Genomic DNA, 20,627 nt, shown 5'->3' with positions numbered 1-20,627 from the left:
AATACTGCATTTGCGGCAATCGTGAAATTTCCGTTATTTGTTATTTATTAAAGTAATTCCAATCGATTTACGTTGCTTACCTCGTTTCCTGCCACCAAGTTAAAGTAAATCCTTAGAAATGCCCCTATAATAAAATAAATAAACAATACGGATTTTGAAATATGTGATTTTGATTAACGATCAAAAACAGGAAAAGTAATACGGTTTGAAAATGAGTACCTACCACGAATTTTTGTTCCGTTCACGAGTTCCGTTATTGAAAAAAATAATTCGTTAAATTTATAATCGCACATAATTTCTATGTATCGGCGTTTTTTGTATCATGCCTTTTACGCGGATCGGCGTGAGACCATGCGATTTTGTTAAGGAATCTCTGAATTCTGACAACCCATTTTATAATCGTAACTTTAAAATTGGGTCTTATTTCACAATTACGAGAATGTATCAGGACGTGCGATAAGCTATCGATGTTTGGTAGTGTAATTCTTTGCTGGGTATACGGTAAGATTCCAGGAAATCGGAACATTGAATTATTGATCAGTAATTATGTATTTTGAATGTAATTATAAATTTATGTTCCCAGGAATCGTGGTGTCGCCGGTGTCGGGGCACACGCAGATTGTGCACATCCACAGATCAGCAGCCCCCGACAGACGCGCTAAATAATGGTAAGGACGTGTCTGATTTTCCTCTGGTCCCTTGTGGGATTATCACCTATTCACAGGAAACCCTTCCCCCCTCAATTTACGAGTGACTACACGACTCTCAAGAAGAAACTTCTACGTGTCTTCTCATACCATACGCGATATAAAGAAAGTATGTTGAAATAATGCTTTGAAAAAGTGCCTCCTTTGAAATAAATGTTTAACCTGTAGTATTTTGGAACTTGCGATCTACAAAAACGGCGCTGTCTTTATTTCGGAAATATAGAGGAATATATGATAATTGATAATTGATTGATGCACACATGATAATGTCTGCAGGGAATACAATCTAGGGATCGCGGATCCGTAGATTCTGTTAGTTCAAATTGAAGCACTTATTAGTACTGATATAAATGGGGAATTATATTAAATTATCAAAATGAAATAAAAATGTATAAGTATTTTAAGAATGAAACAAGAAGTCCACGTAATCATGGAATAGATTTAGATGACTCCAATCTCGTTCCCAGAAATTTACTGATATTAACTTCCTCAAAGTTTTGTTTTTTTGTTCAATATTTTTCGTGTTAGGAAGAAATACGTGTATGGTACTTTTTACACTACGCATTCTAGGTATTAAACTGTCTTTTGCAAAATTATTATCCCATCCTATATTTTAAAATGAAATATTTTATCTTAAGTTAAATTTACTTTGTTTAACAAACAACATAAAATCCGCTATCGATGGATTTAACTATCATTTTTTTAATGTTGGTATTATAGCTTCAATCCCTTGTATTTTTTCGATCAAAATATTTTTAGTTACCCTCTCATATAAAGTATTGTACAGCTTCCACACAGGTCTACTTCATCTATACAACGACTGATAAGGGCTGAAAGTTTTCCCCCAAAGGTTTTATATCCCGAGATTTTATTCCCTAATTATAATATTTATGAACACCAAATTAGTGTAATATCGACTACGGGCGTGAACCATTTTGTCTGAAATAGTGCCATATATTGGTTGCGAAGTGGACCACTGAACTTAAGCTATAAAAGTTTATCGGCACAAGATTCCAATGTTACGGAAACATGGGGGTAATAATTTATTCTCTAAACACACAGTTCAAGTCACACTACAGTTTGTCTATGTCGATGGAGACGCGTATATTACAGTACAGTGAAATGTTTCCGAGAGTATACATACATATCGTAGTCGTACAGGAGAAAATGACCAACTAACAAAACGTAAAATGTTCAGGAGGGCCATTTAAGTCACTTTTGCTTGGCAACAAAATAAACATCAATGCAGTTAGTCATTTTTGCCAAGTCAATATATTATACTTCCAAGTTTTAAATCCTTTAGGATGTTTTTCAGGGCAATATTAAACTAGTAAGATATCAAATAGTCAATGATCACGTTTTTGTACAAAATACACTTGGTCACTTTCTATTGTATGACTACGATATAATTCTTCCTGTAAAATTCTTGTAAAATATCACAGTATTGCATATTAAAATATCATTTTTACTTTTTCGATTTTGAGATTTTTTAAATGAAATTTTACGAAATTATCGAATCACGGATATATACCTTATTTTTTGGCTATCACAAACCATTGATATCAGTATTACCAATTGAAGCACTAATCAATGACAGTATAATAATTGAATAAAAATGACATTTTAAGGCAAATTTTGTATTGTTGCATTTCTTTTGAGATGCTTTAGCTCCTTGTCTCTGACATTAAATCTCTCATATTCTTAATTTTTAAGGAGTTTCCCTTCTATCACTGTACGACGCTACACGCACATTTTCTTTATAACTTTAGGACTCATACACAGAGGCATTCTTCAAATGATATGTGCTTACACGAGTACGGGAATGCAACTTCGAGTGCCTTGTAAACCATTTTGTCTGTTCTCTTGTTCCTTTTCTTGATAAGAGGTACATACGATTCCTTCTCCATTTCCTTTCCCATGAAGCAGTTATGTCATTAAACCTTTTTTACTTAACTGTATCCTATCAAATGTATTTCATTCTCAGAACCGAGAATCTAGGGCGCAAGGCTGGCTGATCACCTCGATGAACTGTAATGATCCCGTTCAATTAATGATTGCACGGGATCGACACTACGCGGTTACAATCTATTGTGTCTTTAAAATATGTACATTTTTGTGCAAAAATAAAAGCAAGTGAATATTGTTGTATTTTATACCGACTTTTTGTAAAAATCTCTTCAGGATTAAAATATATCACTGAAAAATATTTTTAAATTCCAGTTAGTCTGTGCATCAGTTTAGGTTTACACGTACATAGGAATTGTACAATATGTATACAAACACTCAGGAAATTGTAGTGTAGGTAGTGAAGGTGCAGTTAAATATTTATGTCGCTAAGGTAAGTTTGGAATATGCAGTGATATAACGCGATTATGCGGGTACACGTAGTATGAAACGACCCAGTTTGAGTTTTCCGGACTACCAGAACACTTTTTCGGTGTTTGACCGATTAAATTTATGAAGCTGGGAGTAGGAATAGGTACATTATATGTGGCAGTAGGGAAAAACTAACCATAATGATCGTTTTACTCGCTGTAGGTAAAACGATCCCCTGATTTTTTTTAATACCTTTATAGAATTTATTTACTAGGCGTGTCAGTTATAGCAAATTTACATTTTATATAAAAAAAATACGTCATCAAATTAAAATCCGGTTTTGAAAATTTTTAAAGAAAATAATTGTATTAATATATCAGTTTTATACATACTATGTACGAACACTTTTTTATTCTGAATAAATAATTTATTTAATGATATTATGTATTCTTTAATTTTTATGTTGTTGGACGAAACTTGTTTTTGTTTATTGTAATTATAATGTAAAGTAAATTTTTTAATTAAGTTTTTTTAAGTTTATAGAATTATAAGAAATATTTGCACATAATCTCATGACGTTGCCACCTGAGGAACTTTAGAATTTTCCTTTCCCTGCTAAAGTAGGTACATACTTACTCGTACAAAGTAGAAGTTGCAATAGAGACAGGCAGTGCTTGCAAACTTCCTATTATCTCTACCGGTTATTCACGAAACAAATACTTTCCTCCTCGTATACAAATTTTGTTTCCGTTTGGTTTTAACTTGTGTACATATATATGCGGGATTTTTTTGGTCTTCTCATGAAAGTATTCATCTTTCACACTTGTTTGCTATATCGCAGAGGCTGGCGTTATTGAAAATAATAAACCCTCAAAAGCCTAGGGTTATCAATAAACATTCAATTAAGAAAATATTATTACGATTTTTCTATCAACCGTGTTTTAGGGATTAACATATATTTATTCCATTTCACCTTTTTATTTAAAGTCATTTAAAAATGTTATAATTTCAATTGACCAAATCAAGGTTTTAATTTATCATGTTTTCATACCAACTCAATTCTACGATTATTTTTTATTTGTATTTGCAAAATAAAAATAATAAAACACATGAAAAATCTATAATACATTTTTTACAAATCACGGAAATCCTTTAATACCATATACTTACCTATATTTTATGGTTTTAGTGAGGATATCATACTTCAGGAGATGCAAAAAAAACTTACCAATGTTTTCATTTGGTAACCATTATATGTTAGTTCTGGTAAAAATATAATTTAAATCATTGTATTTGTTGTTCTTTCTTATTATTTCGATATCATATTAGGACAAACATTTTTTAATGTTTGTAATTTTAGTTTGTGTTCCATTCGTTTGTTAGTATTATATATTAGTATTAATGCTATTTTATTTAAATACAAATTAATTAAGTATAAAATTAAAAAAAATGCAATACTGGAATCCTTGTTGCTAAATCCCGGGATTGCAAAAGAGCTTCGAGATTGTCTTTGCAGGTGACATTCAAACATTTAAATTTGTTTGACTCAAAACCACCATTTTTGACAAATCTCTTATGTAAATCTCTTATTATAAGAATGAGTTTTTTTTTCTGAAATATTATTACTGAAATTATTATTCAAATCTGATTTAATTGAGAAATTTTACATACGAATTTTATATAATAGAATAAAGCTGTTTATAGAAAATAATTCCGAAATCTGCAGTAGGTACACCTTGTTTTTAAGTAAGCAGGAGTTGCTGTTTTCTATGGTACACACACTTAGCATCCATTATTCTCATTATATCCGAGTAGAGTGTTCATTATATTCTCCAACGACTTAAGTAAAACAAGTTTGCGCCAAAAATTATATATTTTTCTAATTTACAGATTATAATCACATAGTAATAAACGACCCTTTACCTTTTAAGCTACAAAATAATAGCACGTATTTACTTTTACACAAAGCACTAAAGTAATTACAATTATTGTTTTGTAGGAAAAGCATACTATCTCAAGCTACTTCATAGTATTTTTTGCATTGCTGAATACAATTATCGATATTTCAAATAATAAATATATTATTACTATAAATAAGTAAGTAAAATTAATAACATTCGTTTATTTAAAATGATAGAATTATAAATTTGGTTCCAAAACTTCAAATTCCTCAAAAACCATTTCTCCAAATTTTCCCTTTGTTTTGTTGTCTTTGTTCTTGGATAGATCAGTGTTAACGTAATAGAACTTTTTTTCGTAGTTGATCGGGTCACTAAAGGTCTTGATTGAATCCGCTACTGTCTTGGATTCACTGGAATCGACAGTGTCAGATCTTATTTCACGTTCAAAAATATTTTCGCTCACTTCGGGCTTTACTTTACTCATAGATCCACTACACTTATTTGGAGAAATATTAGTTTTGTTATGCACGTTCACATTCGTTTCCCCGGCAAGTTTGTCCTTCCCATTATGTGCGGGTTCAGTTAGTAAGTTGTGACTTTTTGTATTGCACATTTGGGACTCACTATCTTTATCTCTTTCCACATCAAGACGGTGCGTTTTTAATTTTTGCGAATTCGAACAATAAATTTGACTGTCGTAAATGTTAACGTCGCATTTTCTGTTAGTATCGTCCTTTTCGATGTCACTAAACGGAGATGCCACCATTCCTTTTCTATAGCTTTCAATCCTACATATTTTAGTTTTAACAGAATTTTCATTGTCGTATATCAACGGAGGGTCGTCGTAATATCTTCTATTTTTTGATTTATAAACTCTCCTAATATTTTGATCTTCTCCAGTTCCTGCAAGCTCGAGGCGGCTACTGCAACTATTAGACTTGACAAGTTTAAATTTGAATCCTAAATAGTTTTCTCCTTTACTGTTGATTGTTCGTTCGGCTCTTTCGCAAATATCATTGTTTTCGGTTATTTCACTACAAGAACAGCATTTACTGAACTTGTCGGTATCGGCAACGGACACTGTTTCGCTTTTGATTGTGTTTGTTGAAAAATCTAAACACGCACATTTTCCTTCTGTGCACTTCGTAAGACATAACGTACAGTCTCTGCAGCAATTTCTTTGTAGTCCTCTAATTTCATCCATGATTGCTTTGGTCATCGGGCTTACAGCAGGACCACTTCGTTCGTTTAGGACTTTACCCCCATAATAAGTTATAGATGTTCCGCATTCCCTTATTTTTTGCAATATGTCTTGGCTAACATATTGACTTTCGTAACACAGACTAGGATTCAGAGATTCACATAAATATTCTTCACTCGAAGAGCTGTAAATGTTATCTGCGTTTACCTTATTTGATTGATATGGACTTATTGCATCTGTATCATAATCGTGATCATTATTAGAACTTAAATCTCCACTTGAAACTCCACTAGATAAGCTGGCCGAGTCCCATTTCTTTTGACCGTATGATGTATCGATTGTTAAATATCTCATTTTTTTCCGGCTTCCAGATTTATCTAATTTTGAATCCACAGATAGAGTTTTGTGAGACGTTGATCGTTTTGACATACTACTGTTTGAATCGCTCACTAGGCATGGATCAGAATTTTCTTCGGGTCTTCGCATTCTGAGAGTTCCCTCAAATATATTGCGAACTGTTTTTACAGTGTCTGGGTCAGGCAGTTCTTCTTCAATAATTTCTTTATTAACTCGAATCGGATGATAAAAGAAGTGTCTTTTTAGTCCCGATTGTTTGAGTTTGCGTTGATTGTTTTTATTGACGTCTTTGTTATTTTTATTTTCTGGTACTTTCGTTGTAGCTCCAGTAATTCGGCACTTATCACCAGATTTTTTATTTGAAGAGCTGACTTCACTCGACGGCTCTATTTTTGTTCTGACGGGTTCAATAATTACTATATTATTGTTCACTAGTAATTCTTGAAAACTGTAGTCCTGTAAATACTGTAGAAGCCCGTCGAATTGAGCTTCTTTCTTGTAATTGGTTATCATACTTTTTTTGAATAAATCTGATTTCATCACTTTATACCTAACGTGGTCGAAATCGGCTCCGCCTTGGTCATAACTTTTTGATTTAATTAACGTCGTATGCTTTACTTCGTCATTCTCGTCATTTTTGTTAGATGCACCAAGTTCGACGATCTCTATATCTGGAGAGAAACTTTTAAACTCAGATTCGGTTTCATTTCGTTGTGTCAAGTTATGTATAGTTGTTTGTGAATTATTCGTTGCTAAATTAAGTGTTTCGTTGAATGTATCGCACGCCATTTCTATTAATTTACCAGAATCGCATAGTATTTTTTTCAAAGGACTTTCTTCAATAATGGATTCTCCTTTTTCGTTTTCTGGGCCTTCACCTTTTTTCCAAACATCTTTATCTGATTCAAATGGTTTTTTAATGCTATCGACGATTTTTACTGTTTCTATTGACTTGACGATATCCTCCACGGAAGTTACTTGATTAGACTGATCATCATCCGGTAAGCATTCTCTCAAATTTTCATGTTGTTCATACGTTTCCTCTGTTTCCTGACCATCAATAATCTTGTTTTCTATTAATTTTGACCAATAATTTTTGACAGAATGCAATTTTTCTTGATATTCTATGTCCGTTTTTACGACGTTATCAATTTTTTCTGTGACGTTAAATATATTTGGTTTCACCTTAGCGCTATTGTCACCCTTATTATTTAATATCAGACTTTTCATATTTTCGGTAACTTTGTTTGCTTTGGTGATCTTATTGTTTTGAGAGTCAAGTCTGCCATTTCTATTATCAGTAATCGTAATCACTTGTGGGCGAGACATTTCTGCAAATTTTTCGCTGATTATTTTTTTATCCTTAATTATGAGACGTGTTGGAGGTCTTTCAAATTTGTTCTGAACTGCAGCTATTTTCGAACTACGTTCCTTTTTTACGCGGGGTATCTGCCGTAAATTATATTTTACCACTTGGTCTTCTGTATTAGCTGCTGTAATTTCTTTGGATTCGCCTTTTTGTGTTATTAAGTCTAATAATGTTTGGTTTTCAGTAATATAACCGGGTAATATATTTATTGACTCGTCAACAAAATCGTCAAGAGTATTTTCTTTTCGTGTTAGTTTATTATCTTTCGTAAGTTGGTTAGGGTTTTTGTAAGATATTTGGGGTTCTATGACAATCGTTTGGTGACCACTTAAAGGAAGAATGGTAACATTTGTGCCTTGTTTTGCATTGCAATTCAGTATATTAACTTCTTTTGAATCAAAACTGCGCACTCGTTGAATTTCGTTATTTTGTCGGCAAACTGTGTCGTATATTGTCGATAGTGGTTGTAAGTTGTTCTTTGTAAAATCAGAAGTGTTTATCTCATTCAATTGTATATTTTCGTTTGGTGGGTTTGGAGGTGCGCATGAATCTTGAGATTCTATTCCTGGTTTTGGCTCTCTTTGTCGTAATGAATAATGTTTTGACACAGGGTGGCGTCGCTTTTCTATATTTTTTGGTTTAATAGTACTATCAACTCCTGTGATAATTTTTGGTTCTGGTGCCTTTTCAGGATTTCTCAAATTAGCGCTTTTTGAAGGATCTTGATTATCTGAATTCGCTAATAAATCTGAATCAAAATTTTCTTTACTTCCTGATATTGGGTCTGATGTGTCATCAACAAATAAATTAATTAGTTTATCAACCGACTTATTTTTATTTCCACTTTTCAAATGGTCGTGATTGATTGAGTCACTGTTATCTTTCTCGAGTTCTAAAGTTATATTATCATCCAAGCCAACAGCATTCTTAAGAATATTGCCGCCAAACTTTTGATCGTTGTTTTCTATTCCTATTTCGTTTTCGAGGAATTCGCAAGATGTGTTACTACTAATGTTACTCGTATTATCTGCTATGTATGATTCATCTGTTTCGTTGATTATGTTTAAACTGTCTTCATAAAATTCTCCGTCTGTTATTTCTCTAGATTTAGTATAAGGCTCTTCAATATGTTTTTCTGGTGTGTGATTTAAACGTTTAACGTGACCATTTTTCAAATACTCTTCATCTTGCTGTCTAAGTTTAGCATCTATTTTTTCGGAATGCTTAAGACTTTTGCTTATATTAATGTCCGGTAACGAAAAGTACTGATTTTCTATCAACGTGGTGACGAATGGCTCCGTAGTAATATTTTTTGAGGAGCTGCTTTGCCGGTATAGCGATCTTGTTTTAAATTCCTCGTACAGTTCTGTTTCTGGAGATGTATTCAATTGTTGTTGTTGGTGATTTTGTAACGTTATATTTGAAGATTTTTGAGTCGATTTTTCTAATCGTGGTTTAATTTTATTTACTTGAGTATAAATCGATTTTAAATCATCGAACGATTTACTATTAAAACTATTTCCAGCGCTTTGTAAGTTAAGCGGTATCTCTACGAATGTTTCGGGATATTTTGATTCGCAATACTCGTCTATTTTTTCAGCTAGAGATACTGCTAGGTTTTCTAATCTTCTGCTGTATATTTCGGGAGATGAAGATAGTGTAATGTATGAAGTTACACTAATATCATCTTTTTCTTCTTGGCTCGTGTCTGCTCTTTCTATTGATTTATTCGATTGACTCTCCGGTTTAACGTATTCCAAATTCTTAGATTTTTTCCGAACTACTTCTTTTGTTATCGTTTGCGAATTTATTTGATTTAAATAACACTCTTTATTATCTATAACTGCAACGTTTTCAAAAGAATCCGGGTCATTACCTGTTATTGTAAAATGTACCGTATTGTTTTCTAGCTTTTGGATCGATAATCGATCGGCACTACTGCTTGAAGATCTTACGCTATCGGATTTTTCATCTGGTATATATTCGGGCGAATAGTAACCATTGGTATTTTCCTTGTCAATAGACCGTCTTTCGTTTCTAAGAAACAAGGGTTTTTTTCTTGAGTCAATTTCTCGGGAAACGTTTTCGTGGTCGGTCGTGTCCGGAGATGATTCCCTGTATACACTCGAGTTATTCCCTTCGAAATTATAATTTTTATGTATATAATTAGAATCCAAACTATCGATTTCGCTAGGGTTGCGCGAATAAGTTATTTCCTCGGAGCGATGGAGATTAATCAATGAGCTCGAAGATGCGATCCAACCACTGTTACGCTTCTGTTCGCCTTTATAGTTCGGCACGGCCTCGTACAAAGCTTCCGCTCCAGTGAGATGAGCTTCGTCCGGCGGGTGGTTAGGATTGTCGGAGATGAGTCCGTAACAAGAACCAGTCGATTTGTTGTAAATCCTTTCTAAAGCCTCTTCCTTCGTTCGGTACTTCGAGCGCGACGCCGCTCTGCAAGTAAAAGTCGCGAATCTTATTTCCATACAATTTATTATAGCCGAAATTGAACAATAGTAATAAGCGTCATAGAGTCGGTCGGAAGCACATTCGTACCTTTCCTTGTAGGGCGGTCGGTCCGCTAGCCTAGCTCGGGGGATGAGGGGTCCGGAGCAAGCTTCCTCCCTGATGACGGCCAGAGAGCGCGAGCGGCGCAGGCCGGGGCCGGGCGCGGGCGCGGGGGCGCTGGCGGAGGCCGCCGCTGCCGCTGCCGCTGCCGCCGCTGACTGCCACCACTTCTCTTGCTGACTGCGCGCTGTCAGGTGTCTGCAATACGTTGCGGTATGACGGTCAGATTATACGATGGCAGCACTTGAAGTGCAGGACTGATACCTGGCACCATCGAGTGTACTGATTAGTGCTTTTGGCTACCGAGCGTACCGTGTTCAATGTAATTTTTAATGTCACTCCGGATTTAATTTACGAACAAGGTCACTCTCTATTTCATCATGATACGAGACAAAGAAGAAAAATGCATTTAATATACTATAAAGGTACTTCCTGGAAAATGGGAATCGAGCTTTGATAGGGAGTCAGGTCCAGAAACTTTTTTTAAAACCTTTCATTTTTACTTCTTTACTCCATCGTACACCATATTTTACGGTTTGAAAATTAAAACACGAAGTGAAACAATAAAACAATTCAAACATTAAACAAATTGAAAAAGAGAAGGAATTCATTAATCGTATAGCTTATCGAGCTCCATTCATAATAATAAATGGTATTATTACGAAAATTTTCCGCCCGAAAGTGACTTTTAAATATCCAAAAGGCGGCTCAAAAGTACATATTTTCACAAAGTCTCGCGTGGTTGTTAATAATAAGGAACACGGATTATTTAGTTTAAAGATTTTCTATAACTTCTCGTATCACTAGTGTACGATGATTGATTACCGACACGCACACTATACGCGCATACCATGAATCTACTTTACAAAACGAAGCCATTCAATTTTCCCGTTGAAGGGTAAATGAAATGTTTCCCAGCTCTCGAATATGAAAAGCATTTTGATTAATGTGCCCGTGTTATGATAGAACTTTTTATTGAATTGAAGTGGAATAAAATGAAAAATGTTGATATTGTCGTTCAAAATTGGTGTAATTTTTTTTACATTAAAACATCTATGTAATAAAGAAGAAAAAAAACTAAATGACATAGAGGACATCACATGATATAATTTTTTGTAAAGTACGTTGGTACTATAAGTGATTTTTTTCTTAGGAATTATTGTGATGCAATTCTTATTCAAGTGGTAGTAAATAACAAAATATGATGTGTCCTAACATAGCAAAGTTTCTATTAAATTATGAGGTTCCCTTATAGACTACGCGACACAGCGTACGTATGAGTGTACAGTAGACCCGCTTTATATCGTGTCAGAATCTAATTAAGTGCCTATAACAAGGTTACATTAAATCAGTTAAACCGAGCGTAGAAAGCACTAGTTGTGCGGAAAACTTTGTAAATGTTTGCATACATTTATAGGTAACATGTATCTATTTGCTGTTTACTCCTCTTGTTGTTACTTAGCCCCAGTACGGTATTGACGAATCCTTTTATATATCTTTTAATTTCTATATATTCTTCTCACCCTTATCCGCACCCAATGGTGCATAGGGCACTGAATCGTATGGACACAGTGTTATTTTGAAGGCAGCGTTACTGAAGGCAAGGTGATTTTTCCTGCGCTTTAGGGACCAGTTTAGTGTAATATTAAATAAATATAAGTGTAAAAAATCACCAATACTTATTTTTACCCCCTCCTCCTAGGAATCGAACCCGTGACCTCCAGCGCGGTAGCTAAACACGCTAACCGTTCACCACGGAGGCGGGTCCAGAAATGTCAGTAGATGAGTAGTTCATCTCGGTTCTTATCGTGTTATGAAACATTTGTATTGAGTTGACCTGTAATAGTCGTCGTCTACCCTCTGACTCGTCTGGCGCAGGGAGGGCGGCCTCTTGTTAGCGAAGTCGAGGTTCTCCGCCGGGTTGTCCAGGTACTCGAGGTCGGCCGAGCGCGGCGGGGCGACGGGCGCGGGCGCAGGCGGCGGCGGCGGCCGGGGCGGCTCCTGCTCCCTCCGCGGGCGGTACGCGAGCTCGAGGTCCGACACGGAGCGCTGCTGCTGGTAGCGCAGCCGCGACGGCCAGCGGATGCGGTCCGCGTGCAGCTGGCTCCGCAACGATACTGCCGAATCGACGGAGTGCCTGAAACATAAATGCTGTCCATCAACATAATTCTTATTTTGAATTTTGTAGCGCCATAGGAAACACGAATCGACAGGGTGCCTGAAACATAAGTGCTGTCTATCAACAAAATTCTTATGTTGAATTATGTCGCGCCATAGAAAACGCCAATCGACGGAGTGCCTGAAACACAAATGCTGTCAGTCAACATAATCCTCATTTCGAATTACAGAGCCACAAAAAACGCGGGAACTGACCCGCACCAAAGACGACTTAGAATAATCTCCAATACAATAATTGTACATTTATAAATATAATTACAAATGTCGCCGTCTGACTGAAAAATTTGTTAAAACAGTTTGACTGTCGAGTAAAATAAAATAAACGAAAGTACGTCAGAACCTAATTAAATAATTACCCAATTAGGAAAAAAATGTTTTAACCTTTATTACGAGTTGAATTGTTGCGTTTCCGTGTCGAGTTTCTATGTGACGAAAATAAATGTCATTTTCTGGATTTATCCCTTCGCACTTAAAAGTTGTAGGAAATTTTTATTTGAGAGCTAATTTTATTTAATGCGTGAGATTAATGCTATGAAAATAACGTGTTGAATTTGTCGTGACTTGACTCCTATGTTTTGATTCTTAATTGAGTTAAGTTCTTACGCACGGAAAAGTTCAAATAATATGCAAAACGTTGAAGGAACCATGAAAATAAATATTTTGAAAAATAAAAGGATAATTAACATGAAACGAATAACGGCGTTGAAACATTGTCGTATTTGTTTTGTAAATCTACATTAAAAATCATCTAGGAAAATAGATGAAAATAGTGTAGTTAATATTTTGAAAGGAATTGAAAAGAGCGAAACCCATTTTTACGATTTTTTTATCCAAGTTAATCTTTGCAAGTCCAGGAAAAGTTTCTTTGTAAAATTCGCACTATCACATTTCAATTCATTCTTCAGAGTGATTTACCGTTGAAGCAACACATGGCCAATTTCCGCCTAATAGCTGGTTTTCCATTCATAGAACCTCCTTCTGGAGAAGTTATTCATGCGCCCTGTAATTCAAATATGAATAAATCAGATAATAATAAAACGTATAATAAAATATTTAAGAAATATGAATTATGGACTTTTTTGTTAAACAAATAGCTATGTTTGAAATCCCTGGATACAATTATATTAGTATGCGATTACTGCTTTTGTTTGGACTGTGTTTAGTTATCTTTTAATTGTGTTGAGTATTTTGGTAGAGAAACCCCTTAGGAAAGATGTTCGATTGTGAGAGAAAATCAAAACAGATTTTCCGCTTTAGAAGACTTCCAGCATCTACATTAGTATGGGGAAAGCGCGCCTCGGCAGCGCTAATCCCGTCACGTAGCGCTCTCAGTGAGACCTTGTCCCAGTAGCCTGACCTCGAGTGGGAGCTCTCAGTTGTAGTCATATTGGTCAAAGTCTGTGCAGATTTCTCACTTATTGGTCACATTGACACCTCAAAGGTTACCTCCATGGGTATAAAGAAATCTACCTAAATTACTCATAATCCATATCGCTAAATTTAGTTAGGGATATAATTTTTCTTTTTGCTAAATGTCAATCTCTAATTTTCAGTTACTTAGCGATTTATATTTGTTCAAAAATATTCTCGGCAGACATCACTCACTCCTTTCAAAAACGTCATAAATCAAAATACTTGATTTTTCAGGAGAGCGTTTTTAATGTTAAATACTATAATACAATGTATTAAAAATAAATATGAAGCCACTTTTTGAACTTTTTACTGTGCAACAGATCTTTTTAGGTAAAAGCTAAAGGTTTTTTCTCCATGTGAAAAATATTTATTATATTTGAAAAAACAATTAAACAATACCTTTTCTTCAAAATGCAAAAGCAACACTTTCTGCCCTGTAGTGGGTAAATATAAGTTTAAAATATGCCGCTTTTGCTGGGATATAGTACAATTTCCGGGCATTCCGAAAACATGTACAACTGAAAATTGTCGATTTTTGATTTATGACGTTCTTGAAAGGAGTGAGCGACATGTTCTATTTAAAATGTTGTATGACGTACATATTTTAAATCTTTACTTTTGTACAGTATTATAAGCGCGATCGATTTGTGTATTCTTCCGTTCGTTTAATAATGTTGGTGGTATAGTTAGCACATACTTCCATTGCTCAAGTTATGTACATTACTTATTATCTTCTTGAAAGTCTTAGAAAGTCTATTGGCACATACTCGATGAGTTGGTATTGAGAAATGACTATGAATCTTTTCTGCATAGTAAATATACTGAAAAATTCTCCACGCAATGCAATCGCTTGCTAACAAGTTATACGAACCGATAAAAAGTAACACGCTTAGCCTTCGTCTTATTTAGAAAATCATTCCTTCCCCCCATACTATCATTATATGTAAATAAATCGCATACTGCTAACACTCATTCATGTTTGTTTATAATCTAAGTTTTGTTAGATGTCTATAATTTCTTCATTTAACTTTTCGCGGAAGTTTTACACGAAGATTCAAAAAATATTATGTACAAAAATGGTATGTTATAAAATTCTTCTAATTCAAAAATAAATATTAATATGCTGTATTTATAGTCGAATTATTTCGATAGCTTAATGAATCTAGAAAATAATATTTATTTTATCTTCTTCTCTCACAAAATATACTTATGTAGGTTTCCGAATATACTTCTCTCTTGATCGACAGCAAATAATTTTCAATCAAAATATTTTCTCAGATTGACGATTAAAACATTCTTCAATTATGAATTAATCGAAGTTTGCTTTGATTAATTAATATTTAGTAGCACATTTAATGGTTTTCACGTCTAACTCGTAACAAGTGTATTCAATACCTATGATTGATTAAGTCATAATTAAATTTCTCTTTACGAGTTCCACATTGAAAAAATAAACACAAAAATGATGGAATAAGATTAATATTACAGAAATCAGCATTATGGACTGTTTTGATACACTGTATTAAAATATTATTTTTTCTACGATTACTCCATTGCGATCTTTCAAAGAATTTGGATGTTTATTTTTCGATTAAAGATGTTTGATTAGATTTTATTGTAGGTCGAGAGAGAGCAAAATTACTTAATGTTGTTTTTCAAATTTTATAGTTAAATATTAGCGCTCTGTGATTTGAATGAAATAATTAATTTTTAAGTTGTCTTTCTCTTCGTAATTTATTTTAACTTCATTTCAAACACCGTACGGTATTTAAAAATGATGCAAAATGCATCAAAACACGTGTCACAATAAGTTTTAAGAAATAGTGATGAAATTTAAATAAAAAATGGATAGATATAACCACAAAGTGACTGTCGAATCATTTGACGAGATAAAATAATTAAATTTACGATAGCTTCGTTAGTACCCTCGTTATACAGTACAAAAAAGCTATTGTTATAGCGACGGAAAAATCTACATTAGTTTTTCTTTTCAAAGATGCTAGAATAATAATATGTCGCCGAATTGTTGAAGTAAACATAATGTAAAATATACATACTTTGTATTTCAATATACTATGTATATTATATTTTATTTCGCTTATGTATTTGCGTTTGTTTTATTTTTATTTTGTTCCCACCGATGTAATAATATTTTATGGTAAATTGTTTTGTTATTTTGTGGTTTCATTATTCGAGTTTGATCAATTACAGCATTGGGTAATGATGTATCAAATTTGTTGGATGGGTCATCATCTTACTTAATAAAATACTCATCCCAGCACTATAATGGTTATTCAATATTATAATATATTATATAAGATATTATACGTGACAGCATAAGCGTTTAGATTGTGTTTAGTAAGGGCTGATATAAGGGCATGGTGAGTCCATGGTTAGCATTGGTAATTCGTGCACAAAGTTTTTTCGTTCTTTCAATAATTCATTTTACTATCTCTTTATCGTCGAAAGCGATATCACAGTTTTTACATTCAGACTTCAAAACCTTTTATTTCCTCCACTCCATATTCATGAGACGATACATGTTTATTGGTGCGGTTTACTTCGCAACATAAAATAATAACGTCCTTCTTTGCTGATTCTCCAAGATATCTGTACGATTTATTTAACTTTGGTTAGGGTGTGTTCTCTTTTGTGATTAAGTAGACGCTTGGAAATATAATAGTTAGTGAGCGAACACTCGAACTGTATTTTTTCTTACTCAGATACCAGTTATTATTGGGCAGTATAAATCTGTAAAATTTTACGTAAAAAATATATGAACCTTGATCATTCATAGTCGTAGAAACGAGATTTTTGTGGATGTATTCCTACGTCGACTTGAATTATATTTTTCATTGTCATTTCGCTAGTCACTAATCTGAAACATTTATTGCGATTTATTACAAACATGGTAAGCACCTTTCGTTACCTATAGTGTAGTTTGAGAACCTGTGGGTATTACGTAAGCGCGGAGATCCCTCTAATCGCGTATTTCCGTCTAAGGTAAAACATAAGACAAGTACTGCAGCGAGATTCAAGGTCGAATTATGAATTCCCCATTGTTGATATGCAGCGGAAATATTTTTATGGATTCCTCGAAGTATGTATACTTCATTCTGCTTTTATAAACGATTATTTTACGACTTTTGTACGTATTTACTCGAAACATACGTGTTTTTATTCAGTAACCACAATTGGTTATAACTTTGTATTTACGCTGATATATTTAACTTACTTTAACGTTAGAGTCAGGTGATAATGGAGTCATAATTCTACCTTAGCTACCCAATTTTATAACCTAGTAAGGGAACAATATTTGGAAATTCTTGAGATTAAATTTTCTTTCATTTTCAATGGTACGAACCGTACGAGTTTTATGTTTTCTCTGGATTTTAAAATTAAATCTAGTTTGGTACACCATCGCAAGCATTACCCAAACAAGCGTGTAATTATGCTGTATTATGTTTCAAAAATTACATTTTGCAGCTTTGAGCAAAAAATGTGGCTTAGTATACAATTTCTTTTTAAGCCCTTTCTAAGTTTCTCTTAAGGAATATAATAATAAGAAGGATCTCGCGATAATACTTGTGGCTTGTGGTTGTGCTAATGCACAATGACGGGACTATTCTAACAAATTAAATATCTCCGGAGTTAAAAAAAACCTTGATTTCAATCATGTATTTGATAACATAAATTATGAATAAACGGACGAATAAACAGAACGAGGGTGCGCAATAATCAATTTTATGTACAGTGGAACCTGTATATTCTTTAGTTCCTCTTTTCGTTCGATATTATATCCGGCACATTTTTATGTCTAAAAAATGTTCCATATTTCTAACTTCTGCCGTCTTCCATTCATTGTGTCGCTGCGCCATGAGTTATGCAACTCATTATGAGTTTTTCAAAAACAGATAACATTGGGTGAGTTCTTTCCAAATAGCTTTTTTCCTCGAATTTTACTCGTGAATTATATGAAATCAAAGTAATTTTAAACTTAGAAGTTAACTTACTCACGTTAGGGTAACGAAAATGGTAAATGTGACGCGTGGGTGGAGGGGGGGGGGGGAATTCGTGAGACGTAGCATGAATAGGATCACTTGGATGATATTTAATTCCTAATGAATAATCTGCATAACGAAAACCTTTGGAGTCACCTGATGTTATATTTGTGACTCCTAATAAATAATAGCTTCTTCCCTCCTATCATGCTTGTGCTGTTATCTATTCTCAGTGAATAACAGTTTTTTGTATTAATATCTTAATTTCGCTAATTTACGAGAACAACATCTGTATGGAGAAAACCACTGTATGAATTATGCTATAATTATAGCGATTATAATAAAAGAATTGAGTCATAATTATGTATCAAAGTGCTATCGCTTAAAATGTGTTTCCTGGAAAGTTCACAATTTCGATTTGTGACACTGTGTTCGCAAATGAGTACTATGTGCATATCATATTTTGTCGGCTAGGAAGTATTATGAAGTATTGAATTCAGTAATTTTTCTTTATATAAAAACTGTTTTTATATCCGTTAGGCTTTCGATAACGAACTAGTGACGAATGTATTTATTGTTTTATGTTGTTTTTGGAGATGGACCAACCTGCCACGACCTTCTGTCTTATCTCACGAATACGAGAGAGATCAGGATCCTTGACACACGACGACTATGAAGGTTACTCCCAATCCTATACAAATTTTCAAACAAAACTTCATTGTTTTGATAAATTATCCCATGATGAACATTATTATTTCCGTGTGTAATTAATGGCATGTATTTAAGTGTATTATTACAAGTATTCACTTGTAATACACTTCGAATTATTATTTAAAAAAAATCTATATTATACAAGTATTACTCTAGCAAAAAAAATATTATGGCAATAATGCCGTGATAAAGATAGATATTTAAGTAAAACATGTGAACCACCACTTTCAACACTAATTGTTCATCTATTATACGTTACTAAAATTCATCCACATTACCTTAACATTAATGCAAATTTTATACGAAACTAACAATTGTGTGGTTTTTATTTGGTTTGTTTGTGTTTCATCAATTTCTTATTTCAATACCTAATGTACTCGTACAATAATTACGCAGTGCGTGTCGTTTGTACTTATTGTTAGTAAAATGTAGCGATAAAATCGGTAAATTGTTTCAACCAATTTTGATTCGAATTAAATGTTTTATTTTTTCCTTGTGTTGGGATTTCTTCCTACAAGCTATTTGTATATTATTTCCATTTAATTTTGCTCGAACCTAGTTTAGTAAGATTTATCACACGAGGCCACAGCGTAGCCGCTAATATAGACTTCTACGTGTACACGTAAATGGTTTCTTTTGGTTTCATTATTGCGTAGCCCGCATTTTTCTTCACACCGTACGTGGATAAACCATGCTTTTAAGTGACTTAATGTTATTTTGGTTTTTCGTACTCGCTTTGATTTGTATTTTCGTACTTTAAAAAATCCATATACCTTATTATACCTTGTTAATTTATTCGAAATAACTATCTAGGATTCAGGTAATCAGGCAACATTAGCGCGTTATGTTTGCTCCGTATCTACAGAGACGTTGTGTTTGTTGATTCTTAGATAAAACGTGACGGTCTTGTTTGCAAGTGTTATTTGGGAACAATACACCTGCAGAGAGAACTCGCTAATTACAAGAAAATTGTTATTCTAATGACTTAACAATAAAACAGTCATTCAATTATCTGAGTCGTTCATTCCTTCATTTGCGAATTTTAATTATCTTGTTTATGAAATCGCAAACGGAGCGAATATTTGAAAGATGTGTTAAAGTATAAAAGACAACGTAAATTGCTTATTTTTACGGCCAATTACATTTGCGATATGGAATTTACCAGCTGAACAAATAGAGTTTATGAATTAATGCAGGAAATGGCCCGGATAAGAATATGCCAGCTCCGAATAAATTTATTTTGCAATTTAAGGAATTAATTAAAATTGTTTTATCGTTTGTCTTAAACGATGATGTAAGAGAAGCTGTGTGTAAAGAAACGCATAATTTAAGATTATTTTCCCTAAACATTAACATGACGTATGTCAATATTAATTATATTATTAAAATATAATCAAATCGAAAACAACATCGTGAATGTAATCATTATAATATGCATAGGTATATAAAAGATTATTTGTTCTGAGAGTTTCTAAATATCTTTATCTAATAGTTTATAAATTACAACAACCATACTCGTATATGGTACTTGTGAAGTTTTTTATATGGCAGAATTTTTTTTTACGAATGAGAAATTCGTTCATAATATTGCTGTTGATTATTAAGTACGCATAATAATTAAACGTAAAAATCTCCAGATAACCATTTCACGTTATTAAACTCGTACGTAGTGGATTTAATTCCTGCACAACGCCGATACAAAAATCAATCTATGGTAAGAAATTATAAAATCAAAGAAGATTATATGAAATGCTAAATGAAGGGAGTTTTAAAAAGTACATGGATTTTTCAAAAGATCCTGGTCCTCGTTTGACCAGTGTTTTTCGTAGTGTACTTTTTGCTGCTTAAATTATCGTATCTTGCCCATATTTTCCGTGAAAATATTTGTTTTAAGAATTTTAATTC

The 20,627-nt window shown here is 33.5% G+C and overlaps 2 protein-coding genes across 4 annotated transcripts in view; one reads left to right on the top strand and one right to left on the bottom strand.

Annotated features, from left to right (window-relative positions):
• MCU (mitochondrial calcium uniporter) overlaps positions 1-20,627 on the top strand; it is an 86,081-nt gene that overhangs the window by 8,528 nt on the left and 56,926 nt on the right. For all 3 annotated transcript variants that reach the window (XM_088274173.1, XM_088274175.1, XM_088274174.1), the window contains one exon: positions 584-668. In XM_088274173.1, the coding sequence (XP_088130299.1) occupies positions 584-668 (85 nt within the window). Of the gene's footprint in view, positions 1-583; positions 669-20,627 lie in introns of those variants that run through there.
• The window catches only part of jv (javelin), a 56,307-nt gene continuing 40,810 nt past the window's right edge, over positions 5,131-20,627 (bottom strand). The window contains exons 3-5 of the mRNA XM_088274169.1: positions 12,257-12,556; positions 10,408-10,617; positions 5,131-10,305 (exon numbers count right to left, since the gene is read on the bottom strand). Coding sequence (XP_088130295.1) covers positions 5,163-10,305; positions 10,408-10,617; positions 12,257-12,556 — 5,653 coding nt within the window. The 3' untranslated portion in view covers positions 5,131-5,162. The remainder of the gene's footprint in view (positions 10,306-10,407; positions 10,618-12,256; positions 12,557-20,627) is intronic.

Source organism: Brachycentrus maculatus, unplaced genomic scaffold, assembly GCF_059751285.1.
Source record: "Brachycentrus maculatus isolate JH-2025_06_01 unplaced genomic scaffold, ASM5975128v1 h1tg000637l, whole genome shotgun sequence".
Taxonomy (NCBI): Eukaryota; Metazoa; Arthropoda; class Insecta; order Trichoptera; family Brachycentridae; genus Brachycentrus; species Brachycentrus maculatus.
This window is presented reverse-complemented; position numbering and strand designations above follow the sequence as displayed.